General features: G+C 38.8%; 1 protein-coding gene across 2 annotated transcripts in view; it reads right to left on the bottom strand.

The window, feature by feature from the left end:
* Positions 1-13,406, bottom strand: part of exoc4 (exocyst complex component 4) — a 348,017-nt gene that overhangs the window by 308,980 nt on the left and 25,631 nt on the right. For both annotated transcript variants that reach the window (XM_078419531.1, XM_078419532.1), the window contains exons 4-5: positions 9,875-9,984; positions 1,697-1,940 (exon numbers count right to left, since the gene is read on the bottom strand). In XM_078419531.1, the coding sequence (XP_078275657.1) occupies positions 1,697-1,940; positions 9,875-9,984 (354 nt within the window). The remainder of the gene's footprint in view (positions 1-1,696; positions 1,941-9,874; positions 9,985-13,406) is intronic.

Here is a 13,406-nt window from a genome sequence, read left to right as displayed (position 1 = left end):
TTTCCATCAGTTTACTCTGACTGCATGACATTGAAGTGTAGGCCACACTTAGAATAGTGTATTCAGTTTTGGTCAGCCTGCTATCAGAAGGAGGTTGTTATGGTGGAAAGAGTGCAGAGAATCTACAAGCAAAACACAAAGTGGTGTAGGAACTCGGTGGGCTAGGCAATATCTATGGAAGGAATGGACAAATGACTGAAGTCTGAAGAAAGATCCAACCGGAAATTTTGCCTGATATTCCTGATTATAGATGCTGCCTGACCCGTTGCAGTTCTCTAGCACTTTGTTTTTAAGATTCAAATGGAATTAGGTAAGAATGTTCACATGCTAGAAATCAGTGTAGAGTCATTGGAGGAGGGTGGTTTGGTCAACAATGACAAAGGGAGGAGAATGTTCAAGATAGATAAGAAGCGGAAGATCATCCTTCGCACATTTGCAGTGTTTAGAAAGTTTCAATGCTGTTCAGTGCCCCATCCAACAATTCCTTCTTTATTGATGGCTCCATTTTAAGTATGGCTAGATATCATGAATCCATTCTCAATGTCCACAAGTGTACAGGCAGTCCCTGGTTTACAAAAGCCTCGACTTACGCATTTTCAACTTTTGCAAAAAATTTCGAATGAATTTTTTAAACCATTTTTTGAAACAAGTTAACCTTGGCTAACATTATAGCAAAGCTTCACAGGTGAGTCTGTACAGCAATTCAAGTGATTCAGAGTTAGCCAGTGTGTTCTGAGGTGCGCATCTGTACACTGCTGAGGTGGAGGCAATGTCTTTGGCAGGAATTGATGGTTTGAGTCGCCATTCGGAGGTCTCCATGGGGATGGATTTGTCGGCTGCTGTGGGGACACAGGCAGTCATTTTTAGGATTGAGCGAGATATTTCCCCAGGCTTTTAGGATGCCAGTAGATTGGATGGGGCCGCAAGCATCTTCAGCTGAGTGGGAATGGGACATATTCTCACCACTCACTCACCTTTCCCCAAGCCACCACAATTGGAGGCAGGGTCAAGCCGAGCAGAGCTAGTGGCTGAGAGTAGACAAGCCCTCTCACCCAGTTGCGGAGTCATTGAGGTTGGCTGGCAGCCACTCTCCCCGTGCTTGCTTGCTCTCTTGTCACAGCTGTTTCTGTGATCCTGTTCACATCTGACTTATGACTGAAGACTGCATGCACTTTCCAGCATGATCACCGAGAACAAGAATTGTGACGGTATTCCTATTCATTCAAAGAGATTGAGGTGTGGACTCAACTCTTTCAAAATGGGTTCTGTCAATATGGAGTTAAGCCAAAAAATTAATCAGAGATACCAAAATGTTAATTAACAATCTTGAAGTTTGAAATCAGCAGAAAATAAGGTCTCTAACCAATACCAGATATCAAGTTGCTGGAAGGAAGTGCAGATGCTGGTTTAAACTGAAGATAGACACAAAATGCTGGAGTAACTCAGCTGGACATTCAATAAGTAAAGGCAGTGATCAAATCCATCTCAGGATCAAAAGTGCACTGAATACCAAAGCTCACAGGGTTTTTTCGTACACGAGGGCAGAGCTTAAAAATATGGAAATTTGGAGTAAAAATCTCAAAAATATTCTGTTAAAGATTAATTTGTATTGCGACCTTTAAATTATGACCTTCCATTTTGACATGCTAATTAACACAAGCATTTCCCTTATTGCTTATGAAATACAACAAACTACCTTGGTTGATTGTCCTGTGACACAATTTCACCTCGCTGATAAGCGTGGTCTGCGATCTGGGTTGTGGACCGTTTCACAATCTGTTCCAGTTCTTGATTGAAACGCTCTTTAGTTGCTTTGACTGTCTCCGGAATCTTTTTCAGTTTCGCCAGAGCTTTTATCAAAATTCCCATGAAAAGTATGCTGTTCTCCTCTGGATCACACTCTGGGTCCTCCTTAATGTCCTGCAGGTTTATCTCCTTCACTGTGAAAATAAACAACAGTTAATCATGGAAAACTACACACAACTCAGCTAATATTTATCTGTCTTTATTAAATTCTCCAGTACAATCAAGTATTCAGCAGAAATTTGTGGGCAGCATCATTCTCTGAGTGCTCCTATTTGGTACTGAGTGTTCCAAATTAACCAGAAGATCCATATAGCAAAGAAAATTATGAGGAAGGTACAAGATTTCACGGAAAATTAAAAGTCAACAGTTCAACAATTGCCATTCTTATAGAGGATCTACTAAATAGACTTCTAAGTATTTTATCTCATCACTTTCACCTCAAGGCCAAGTTCTCCAAAAGTATGCAATTAAGACTCTCATCCACTGAAAGCTCAATACCTACATTAATGCTACACTGTAAAGTGCCCACAGGAAACTGCAACAAGTTTCTTTTTCACATTTTTAAACTACAGTTACCATGCACCATCAGATCAAAAGAGTGACCTGGCACATAAGATATAATGAAATGGGAGCCAAGCAAGAAATTAAAATGCAAAGCAGCAAAAATGATGATTTTGAAATATGTGTATTTTGACAGGGTGAAAGAATATACATGCTTAATTACTGTAGCCATTGACAAAACATAGAACATCCAAGCAGCTTCAAACAATAAGGTTGATTAATCATATCATCTCCTTGTGGCCAAATTATTCTAAGTTGAGTCTTCCTGAAACCCCAATATACATGCTTAGATGAAACACAGCTACAAATTTAGTGTGCAAGTAGAATTTTCAATCAGAGCAATGCTAAGAAAGTGATAGCATACACTGCTTCTTCAGGCTGAAATCATTAATCTTTTTAAGAGGGGAGCTTCACAGATATATTCACATTTAATTCAAGTTCCAAACTAGTTGCTATTTCAATACAATTTTGCAATCAGGACAGATTTATCAAAGAAAACAGAGTTTTGTCCATTTTACCCACTCAATATTCATTCATCTTACACAAGTTTTCAACTTTAGATCACCAATAAATGTTATGCCTAAGAGGTTCCCACCTCTTCATAAGTATTACCATACTCTAAAACAATAAATATTTTGGTCAGACCTTTTTTATTCAGATTCCAGAAAACATGCACCTTTCAGCTGACTCCTGTTATTAAATTAGGGTTCCGTCCACCATACAAAAGGCTGCATATATGGCATTGTTCATGTGTTGATACTTTTATTTATCTTCAATATTTAATAATCTGGTAATACCACAAATTACCTACATTTTATATATGCATTGGAGTAAATGAGGCACTTCAATATAATTGCTACTATGCCAACAAATTTATTATATTTCATTGACACTGGAATACATTAGAATGTGGATGTCTCTTTTTTTCTCAGATCAGAACATGTGAATACAATTCTATAACAAATCTACAAAGTTTTAAAACTTTTGTTTTAAAAAAATGTTGAATTCAAGTGCAGGTGGCTCGTGCAGAGCAATGCATATCTGAAATAGGTCTGGGTCTGAAGTTTACAAGATGGTATTATTTTTAGTGCATTTTAATTAATTCCATTCCACGACAGAGGTCCACCATGATGTAGACTGAGCTTGCCCAAGACTTGACATTTAATCAATTGATATAAATCACTTAGAAGGTTATTAACTTAAAGATATGTCAAACTTGACTAAACCACGACAGATTACACAAAGTAATGGGAAACTGAAGCTGTTCTTATCTCGTAATTGTGTGCAATTGCAATCCTTTCAACACCTTGGTTCGTGAATTTAGTTTGTATTTCCAGCGCATTTTCTCTTACTGTTAATGTGTACATTTTATTCCACTGCAACTTAAAGCCTTAATCGACTTCCACACTCATTTATCCTTGGTAAATGTAACAACAAATGATCTCTCATTAATAAGCTTGGAAAATAATATTGATGAGGGGAATCGATAGGGTATATGCACAGAGTTATTTACCCAGAGTAAAGAATCAAGAACCAGAGGACATCAGGTGAGGGGGAAAAGATTTGAGGAGCCTATGGAGCAATTTTTTCACACTGAGGGTAGTGAGAAAATGGACCAAGATGTCAGAGGGAATAGTTGAGACAAGTATATAAAAACATTTAAAAGACATTTGGACACGTACGTGGATTGGAGAGGTTTAAAGAGGTACAGCGCAAAAGTGGTCAGGTGAAACTAGTGTAGATGGGGTACCTTGGTTCGGCATGGGCAAGTTGGTCCAAAGAGCCTGTTTCTATTGTTGTATGACTCCAAGAATATTGATTGGCAAAATCCACGAAAAGGATTGCACCTTTGGATTTGTTACCATTTTACCTCTTTCATTTGTACTCAGCAAGGAAAAAAATAAAGCTGTCACTTAAAAGACATCTTCCTGCCCAACCCAGAGATGACTATAACTGGAACTGCAGAAATAGTCATAGAATGGAATTAATTAAAATGCACTAAAAATAATACCATCTTGTAAACTTCAGACCCAGACCTATTTCAGATATGCATTGCTCCTCACGAGCCACCTGCACTTGAATTCAACATTTTTTTTAAACAAAAGTTGAATATTACATTTGCTAAGTGAGGAATATTGATAACTATAAATAACTAAAACTGCTGGATCTGATCCCCGATTACAGTAAACTGAGATGTGACATTACACAAATTAGTGGCTACGTATATTCCATTTTTCATTTTGTTGGCAAAAATAAATATTTGTGAGAAAGGATATTGTGTTGTTTTCTTCCCTCCCTTTTTGTAGAGTCCATTTAGTATTATTTCCACCCTGGTGGGCTTTTCTAATTATAATTACTGCCCAAGAAACAACACATTTAAAATGGAAGTCTATTATAAATGACTACTTTTATAAATGAGAACAAGTTGTCACATACAGTAATATATCTACTACTTCAAGAAGTACTGTACATTAATTGGCTGCATCTTATATTACTTTATCAATGAAAATCACTGCATTTGTTATTCCATATTTTACCACTAGCTAAAGAATTACCAAAAATATATAATGTCACAAGTGAGCCAAAAATGTATCATTGCCATAGAATGGAATTAATTAAATGGCACTTGCTGAACACAAGCAAATTACAACAGTTTAGGCAACTTTATAATACTGTACCACAAATCACATGGTACTGCTTGAGCTGGTTATCAACAGATAATGGTTTATATAAAACTAATAGCTTACATTAAAACAATAGACCAAATTCTGTTTTTAAATAATATTTCCTTTAAAAAATTGACAACTAATGAGCATGAAAAATTGAAAGTTGGTTTGTGAAAATTCAAATGACACACTTACCATCCATGTTGATGTATAATGATTTCAAATATTATAAACCTATTTAAAAGGTGCAAACCACTCAACATGAAAAAAAAATGTGGATTGCAGTTCCTAATTATACTTCCCATTTCACTGGCTGCAAGAATTTTTCAAAGCTGATAACCTATTTGCTGGAAGCATGCATGGTTCCTCAACCTCATTAACTATGGAATGTGGAGCTCGCATACTTGAGGTCTTTGATCTCTTTGATGGCAATCACAAAATACAGACCTGAATAACTGAGTAATTATGATGAGCATCAATGCTGGACTGTACAGAGCTGATTCTGGTCTGAACCTTGTAGTCATCATGAGGACCTGTCTTGCAACCAAACTATTATTTTTGCAGTACATGGATCGTAAGGCCCTGCTGATAACATAACTACCTTCCTGTAGGGCAAAATTGAATAGGGCACTATTGGTGACTCGGTCAAAGGGTGGCAAACCCTAAGGCCTCCATCAATCGACTGGCATGTGGTTTTCTAAAGGCTTATGCTATCATGTCTCCTTGCTGTTGTGGGAAGGAACTAGATACAAAGTAAATTCAGCCTGGCAGCTTCACAACAAATGAAACACCCTTGCAAGCGGTGCTGAGTGCATCAGGGCCCCAAGGTCAGATACGTGCACTGTTGACCTCTAGGATCCACAGGCATGAAAATCTAGGAAGCACTACTACTCGCTCTGCAACAAGCGGCAAATCTCAAGAAACCTGTCAGATAACCACCTACTAATTCCAGACCACTGTAAAAATAAAAGTTTTAGATTTAAACTTGGAAAGTTTGTTAAGAAGCTTTATGAAATGGTCAGTTGAAGAATTGAAAGCAACTTTAAAAAATAAATAAGTTGTTTGACTGGTTGTCCTGAGATCTTGATGAACTTGAAGCAGCAAGTCATAACAAGCCAAAGCCTACCCATGGTACAAAAATGCAACCAATATTTATCTGATGAATATTTTCAGAGATAATCATTCATGAGCTCAGAGTCCTTGAGTCACCGAGTGAGCAAATAGGCCCTTTAGCCCAACTTGCCCACACCGACCAACATGCCCAATCTACATCCATGTACCTGTCCAAATATTTTTAAACATTGTGATTGTACTTGCCTCAAGTACCTCCTCTGGAGACTTGTTCCATTTACCTACTACCCATTATGTAAGCAAGTTGCCCTTCAGGTGTTTCACCATAAACATATCCCCACTGGTTCTTGATTCATCTACTCTGGGTAATAAAATGTGTATTTACCCTATTTAATCATCTCATGATCTTCTACACCTCTGTAAGATCACCCCTCATCCTCCTGCGCTCTGGGAAATATCTGTTTAACAACAATGAATGCTAACTTAGGAAATAATACTATTTCCTTACCGAATTCTCTGCCAATCTGCAAGAAGCAATTGTGCATGAAATACGCATAAAGCTTGCCTTGAGTGTGGTAATATACAAAATTAGCCTAATTTGATAATTGCTGCAAATTATGCTCTGTGTTTGACGACTGGCAAGGTCGACTTCTTCCAAGATTTTGTACGTGTCTAATTTGCTGCAGGCTCACAGTTGCCTGCTTTCCAATCAAAGGACATAAATTAATGGCATTAAGTACAATGGGCCACATTACGTGTCCCACTGCCCACAACTGCTGCAGTAACAGACAGCACTTTCTGGTGCTTTGGCTGCCTCAGATTGGTAGCTTGATAGAGGTGGATGATGATTGCCAATTCATTTACTCCAATTTTCTCAGACACCAGTTTTGTGCTATGCCATTCAGAATCAGTGGACTATTATTACTGGTGATCCATTAAATAATGTATCTGTTGAATTGGAAAGAGGCCTTTGGCTTAGTGAGACCCTAGGTAGGAACAAGATCTCTTGTTCAGTAAGACACTTGGGATTGGGTGGACAGGAGGATGGGAGTGGGGAATGGGAAGGAAGTTGGTGGTAGATATATTCACAGTAGAACAGCCTAGCGTTAACTTGCACACAACCAAGCAGATACTGCATATAATAATGATTACAATGGTACAACAATGGCACTTTATTTGTCAAATTACCTAGTGAAATACATTTTAAGACCCGATATCAGCAGGCAAAAAAAGATGAGACTCCCAGCAATTTCCTGCTTTCTTAGGTTTTAAACAGGATACACTCCTATTTTGAATCCCAACCTTCTAGCAACCTGAACTGGGATTAAATTAACTGAATCTCATGACACCAAGGTTCATCACATCTATTGAACAATAGGGAGAAATAGGGAGAGACATGCTGTGATTTGATCTCCAATTGAATTCTAATGCATTAAGAGAAACAACTCATCGAGCCATGCATGACACCTTTGCAGGCATTAAATAAGTGATTAACGAAATCAAACTGAACAATGGTCAAAGTAGGCATGCTTGAAGGAGCAGATCACAAGAGTTATGGGAGGGTAGGATTTCTGTCCCCGCCAGATGTCTCGCAAGCTCAGTCCATTTCTCTGAGCTGATACGCATACTGAACTCGCGATATGATTGATGGAATTTTCACTGCCAGCCAAGAGAGAACTTAGCAATGAAAGACTGAAGAGAATCAGCACAAACAGAAGTAGTGAGTGCCCCAATTGTCACCGAAATGTTACAGCTTCAATTGAAACCAAGACCTTTACCTTGATGACAAATGATTGTTAGGTGTTTTGGAGGAGCACCTTTGCTTTTGAGGGATATCAAGGCGTTTATTGTCACCTAAAAGAGGCATCTTCCAGAGGCTGATGCCTCAACTGCCAACTCAATATAATCTGTATTCTGCAGAAACTGCAGATGCTGGTTAATACACTAAAGGATACAAAGTGCTAGAATAACTCAGCAGGTTGAGTATTCTGTATTTCATCTGATAAGTGTCTTTGATAAGGTCCCACACAGGAGATTGGTGGGCAAAATTACAGCACATGGTATTGGGGGTAGGGTATTGACATGGATAGAGAATTGGTTGGCAGACAGGAAGCAAAGAGTGGGAATAAACGGGTCTTTTTCAGAATGGCAGACAGTGACGAGTGGAGTGCCGCAAGGCTCGGTGCTGGGGCTGCAACTATTTACAATGTATATTAGTGATTTGGATGATGGAATTAGAAGTAACACTAGCAAATTTGCAGATGACATAAAGCTGGGTGGCAGTGTAAACCGCGAAGAGGATGTTCGTAGGTTGCAGGGTGACTTGGACAAGTTGAGAGAGTGGGCAGATGCATGGCAGATGCAGTATAATGTAGATAAATGTAAGGTTATCCACTTTGGCGGCAAAAACAAGGAGGCAGATTATTATCTCAATGGTGTCAGATTATGTAAAGGGGAAGTGCAACGAGACCTGGGTGTCCTTGTACACCAGTCACTGAAAGTAAGCATGCAAGTACAGCAGACAGTGAAGAAAGCTAATGGCATGTTGGCCTTCATAACAAGAGGATTTGAGAATAGGAGTAAAAAGTTCTCTGCAGTTGTATAGGGCCCTGGTGAGACCACATCTGGAGTATTGTGTGCAGTTTTGGTCTTGTAATTTGAGGAAGGACATCCTTGCTATTGAGGCAGTGCAGCATAGGTTCACAAGGTTAATCCCCGGGATGGCGGGACTGTCATATGAGGAAAGATTGGAAAGACTGGGCTTGTATTCACTGGAGTTTAGAAGAATGAGAGGGGATCTTCTAGAGACATATAAAATTATAAAAGGACTGGACAGGCTAGTTGCAGGAAAAATGTTCCCAATTTTGGGGGAGTCCAGAACCAGGGGCCACAGTCTAAGAATAAAGGGGAGGCCATTTAAAACTGAGGTGAGAAAAAACTTTTTTACCCAGAGTTATGAATTTGTGGAATTCTCTGCCACAGAAGGCAGTGGAGGCCAATTCACTGGATGCCAATTCACTGGATGAATTTAAAAGAGAGTTCGATAGAGTTCTATGGGCTAATGGAATCAAGGGATATGGGGAGAAGACTGGCACAGGTTACTGATTGTGGATGATCAACCATGATCACAATGAATGGCGGTGCTGGTTCAAAGGGCCAAATGGCCTCCTCCTGCACCTATTTACTATATTTCTATGTTTCTAATTGGGCAGAGAAAGACGAGAAGCTACTTTTTAAATTCATCAGACTTTGCAACACCAGCTGCAGTCCACCTAGTGAAAGTGCAACTGATGCCTGGTGTTCGAGGGAGGTTCGTAAGATTGTGGAAACTCTGATTGTCTCCTGTGTGGAATGGGATTTTTTCACCAACATTACAGGCATTGGTGATGAAATTACGTGATCAATGCGCACAAACAAAAACCTGTGGTCAGTTATGCAGTGTGCACCGATCATATCTGTCCAATGCTGCAAAACATAAGTCAAGATGACTGCCGATTGACTTTGAGGCCTTGTGAATTATCACCAATTCTGTTAACCGTAAGAACATAAGAAAACTGCTAATTTCTTGACTTAATTCACAAAAATCGAATAATATACAAGGTCTTTTAACAGATGATGTGATGCTCAAACACAGCTTTCTCCTGTTAATTAACCGAACACTTTCCTTTTTCCTCCATAGAGATCAATTAGGTGAATCTTAAAGCAGTATCCCATGAGCAACATGTCAAATGCAGCCAGCATCAAAGATCTTTGGATATTGATGTGCTCACCTGCCATACTCCCTGAACCACCATACTGTGGGTTATCCATAAATTTCCGTGAGTTTGATACAAAGTTGATATCAACAAGAGGAGCAGGAGATATATCCTTCCCAAGTAAGCTGTAAAAATACAAAAAATATTCCTATTTATGTTTATCCTCACACAAATGACATCAATTTAACCACAAGCAAGCAATGTAAATGCAGATATTTTGGTTAATAAAACAGAAATTGCTGGCATCAATCTGAAAGTCATGTACCATTTACAAAGAGAGAAAAAAAGCCTAATACTTAATTTCAACATATGGTCATCCAAACCCAGTTAAATATTGTCAATCTTCCTGAACATTTCAATTTTGATGGATTTCAAAAATAATGAATTCACAAAAGTACTAATGTTTGACCTGATTCTCCATGCCAACAAGACCAAAATCAACAGAGACAGAATCAAATAACAACTAATTTCTCACTGGAGACACAAGAGACAGTAGATGCTAAAACCTTGAGCAAACATACAAAAAGCTGGAGGAACTTAACAGGTTAGGTAGTATCCGCGGAGGAAAATGGACAGATGGGCTTTTGGGTCAGGTTTCGAAGAACTTAGCCTGCTGAATTTCTCCAGCACTTTGCTTTTTGCTTAATAATGTCACTGCTCGCTTTGACTGACTGGTCAGAATTGAGGTTAGAAGGTACTGGAAACAAACACACAACTGTCATGGTCAATTTTGTTTGAACAGCAATTCAATACTAGAATGAACATCAGTGTGATTGGACAAATCAGCTTTGCTACAAATAAAGGACAATGATTCCCCAAACTTAAAATAGGCAAACAAGAGGAGATTATGGCAGACAGGAATATGACACTTCAATTGTTCTTAGAAGAGAGGAAGAAACATAACCAATTAATTGCTGCAATGTTGCTGACTGGAGACAATTTTTCAAATTCTGGAAAAAACATTTGTTGCTTTGAAACACACTACATAACTCCCAAACATGCTTGTGCACTTGAAGTTGTATGAACATTGAAAGAGTGTCATAGCAACCTGAGCCTTATCAAGAAATTAAGGTAGACTGAAAATGGTTTATAAAAACCAGTTTCTTTTGTTCAGCAGGCAGATTATGTATTATCTAAAAAATTATCTCGCTGAACAACTGCTAAACAATAAATTTGATAAAAAGAATCATTTCGTTGTTGGAATTTAAATGTTAATTTACAATAGAAAGCAATGTATGGGAGGAACATGGAGTTGTAAATTATTCCATACAAGAAAGGTTCTTAATGTTTCAGGAAAGAATGTATGATCAAAGTAAGAAATTCTAATACATGCAGAGAAATCTTTTCCACAGAAGGAATAGGTTCAGTGACATGCCCATCTAATTCACTATTTTTTAATTTATTCTCCAATTGAATCTGTGCTTCATTTAAATTAAACAGTTTTGCAAGTATTACAATTCAAACTGAATTGTGTAATGATCCCAAGTGTGAGATTGGCAAAATTCAGCAAAATATAAAACTGATTATATATTACAGCATAATATAATTTGCATTATGAAACAAATAGCAATAAAAATATCCAACTTTTATTTAAAAAAAGTAAAAGCAAGAACCAAGTTTGAATCTGTTCATTTCAAACTATTTGATAACACTTTTAAACACTAAGCACCAACTTGCACAAGTAATACAACGCAAAGGGACCTGGGGGTACTAGTACAGAAATCACAAAATCACAAAAAGTTAGTATGCAGGTGCAGCAAGTGATTAGGAAGGCCAATGGAGTCTTAGCCTTTATTGCCAGGGGGATAGAGTATAAAAGTAGGGAGGTTTTGCTGCAGGTGTATACAGTATTGGTAAGACCGCATTTGGAATACTGTGTGCAGTTTTGGTGTCCATATTTAAGAAAGTATGTACTTGTTCTGGAGGCAGTGCAGAGAAGGTTTACACGGTTAATTCCAGGGACAAAAGCAAAAACCTTACAGCCCAGTCTCTAGGTTTCTGCAAAACCACGGCCAGAACATGGATATTGGCCATGCAGAAACCTGCGAAACCAGGTCGAAGTCCAGACACTGGGGCGCTGACATCAGCATAGTCACAATGCCCCAAGCCGACCTACACAGTTAATCTCATTAAGGGGGCACAATAGCCCATAGAAACCTACCTGGCAGGAGATGGGAAACCAGTTAAACCCATCACCTCTCAACGAGAGACAGATTAACAGACCGTCTGGCCATCACCGGTACCCCCGGACATAACGCAGATCAGAGAGAAAACTCAAATACCCATCTTTGAAACAAAGAGATCCCGAGATCTGGCGGGAGATAGGACTGGTCAGAATAGTATAACTGGCCACGACTTTTGGGTTTTAAAATATTGCAAGGAACGCAAGCCAGGAGGGAACACGCAACTGATGCAAGACAGAAGTCAGAGGAGGCAACAAATGGCACGGAGAACGGAGACTCCCCGAGAAGAACGGAAGGAAGAAACTCACAGAACAAGCACGACCCTCACGGAGAACAGCGGAGAAGCAGCACGAACAGCCAGTAACCCCAGTAATAGCCCCATGGTGAGCATGTACCCCGATCCTGCACATCCTGGACATAGTTTAGTGTAATGGGGAGGGTGGTTTAATTAACGTGGGTGTATAAGTAAACATGTGTTGGCCAATTTTGCGATGTGTCGTACGTTCCCCATCTTACAGTCGTGTATATGTCTTGTAGAACTGTACGTTTTAGAATTCAGAGTCAAAAGTATTCATGTATATGTCTTATAGAACTGTACGTTTTAGGATTCAGTCAAAAGTATTCATGTATATGTCTTGTAGAACTGTACGTTTTATGATTCATAGTCAAAAGTATTCATGTATATGTCTTGTAGAACTGTACGTTTTAGGATTCATAGTCAAAAGTATTCATGTAATTCGGTATGCGTTTTATAGATATGTCTTATAGAACTGTGTATAAGTATTCATGGACAATAGTCCCAAGTGCACAATAAAAGCCTTTTCTGTTTAAATCTGGTCTGGTTGAATTTTTCTGCACTATAAACGCTCCTGCATCAAAGTCCAGTGTCTAGAACCGTAAGGGGTGAGTGGGTCGAACCACTCACGGGGAACCAGTGTGCGAGGTCTGGTCGAGGGACCAGAGCAAGGCACGGGGACCTTAGGTCGGGCGAAAGCTCGGCGCAGAAAACCCCTTACAGCACCATTACATTAAAAATCATGCTAGGAATGCCTTGCTGTGCTGCTTAACGCCAATTCAAGTTATTAAAAAATTCAATGAATTTAATACTGCCTAACCAAGCTCTACTTTGAAAACTACTAAAGTAAGTGACACATCTAAAATTAAATACAATTGAACAATAGCTATTCCAGAAACCATCCACTCTGAACCTAAAACAAGATTCCCTTAATAACGTGTTTATGTAGCAATCAATGCAACTTGTGACACGTTTCATTTTTCATGGTTTTCTGGAATTTTGAGTTGGATTGGATTGTTCATGAAGCTAAGAAATCTCATTTCAACGTCGAAGGTTACAAGAAATGAAT

This window comes from Rhinoraja longicauda, chromosome 23, assembly GCF_053455715.1.
Source record: "Rhinoraja longicauda isolate Sanriku21f chromosome 23, sRhiLon1.1, whole genome shotgun sequence".
Lineage (NCBI taxonomy): Eukaryota > Metazoa > Chordata > Chondrichthyes > Rajiformes > Arhynchobatidae > Rhinoraja > Rhinoraja longicauda.
This window is presented reverse-complemented; position numbering and strand designations above follow the sequence as displayed.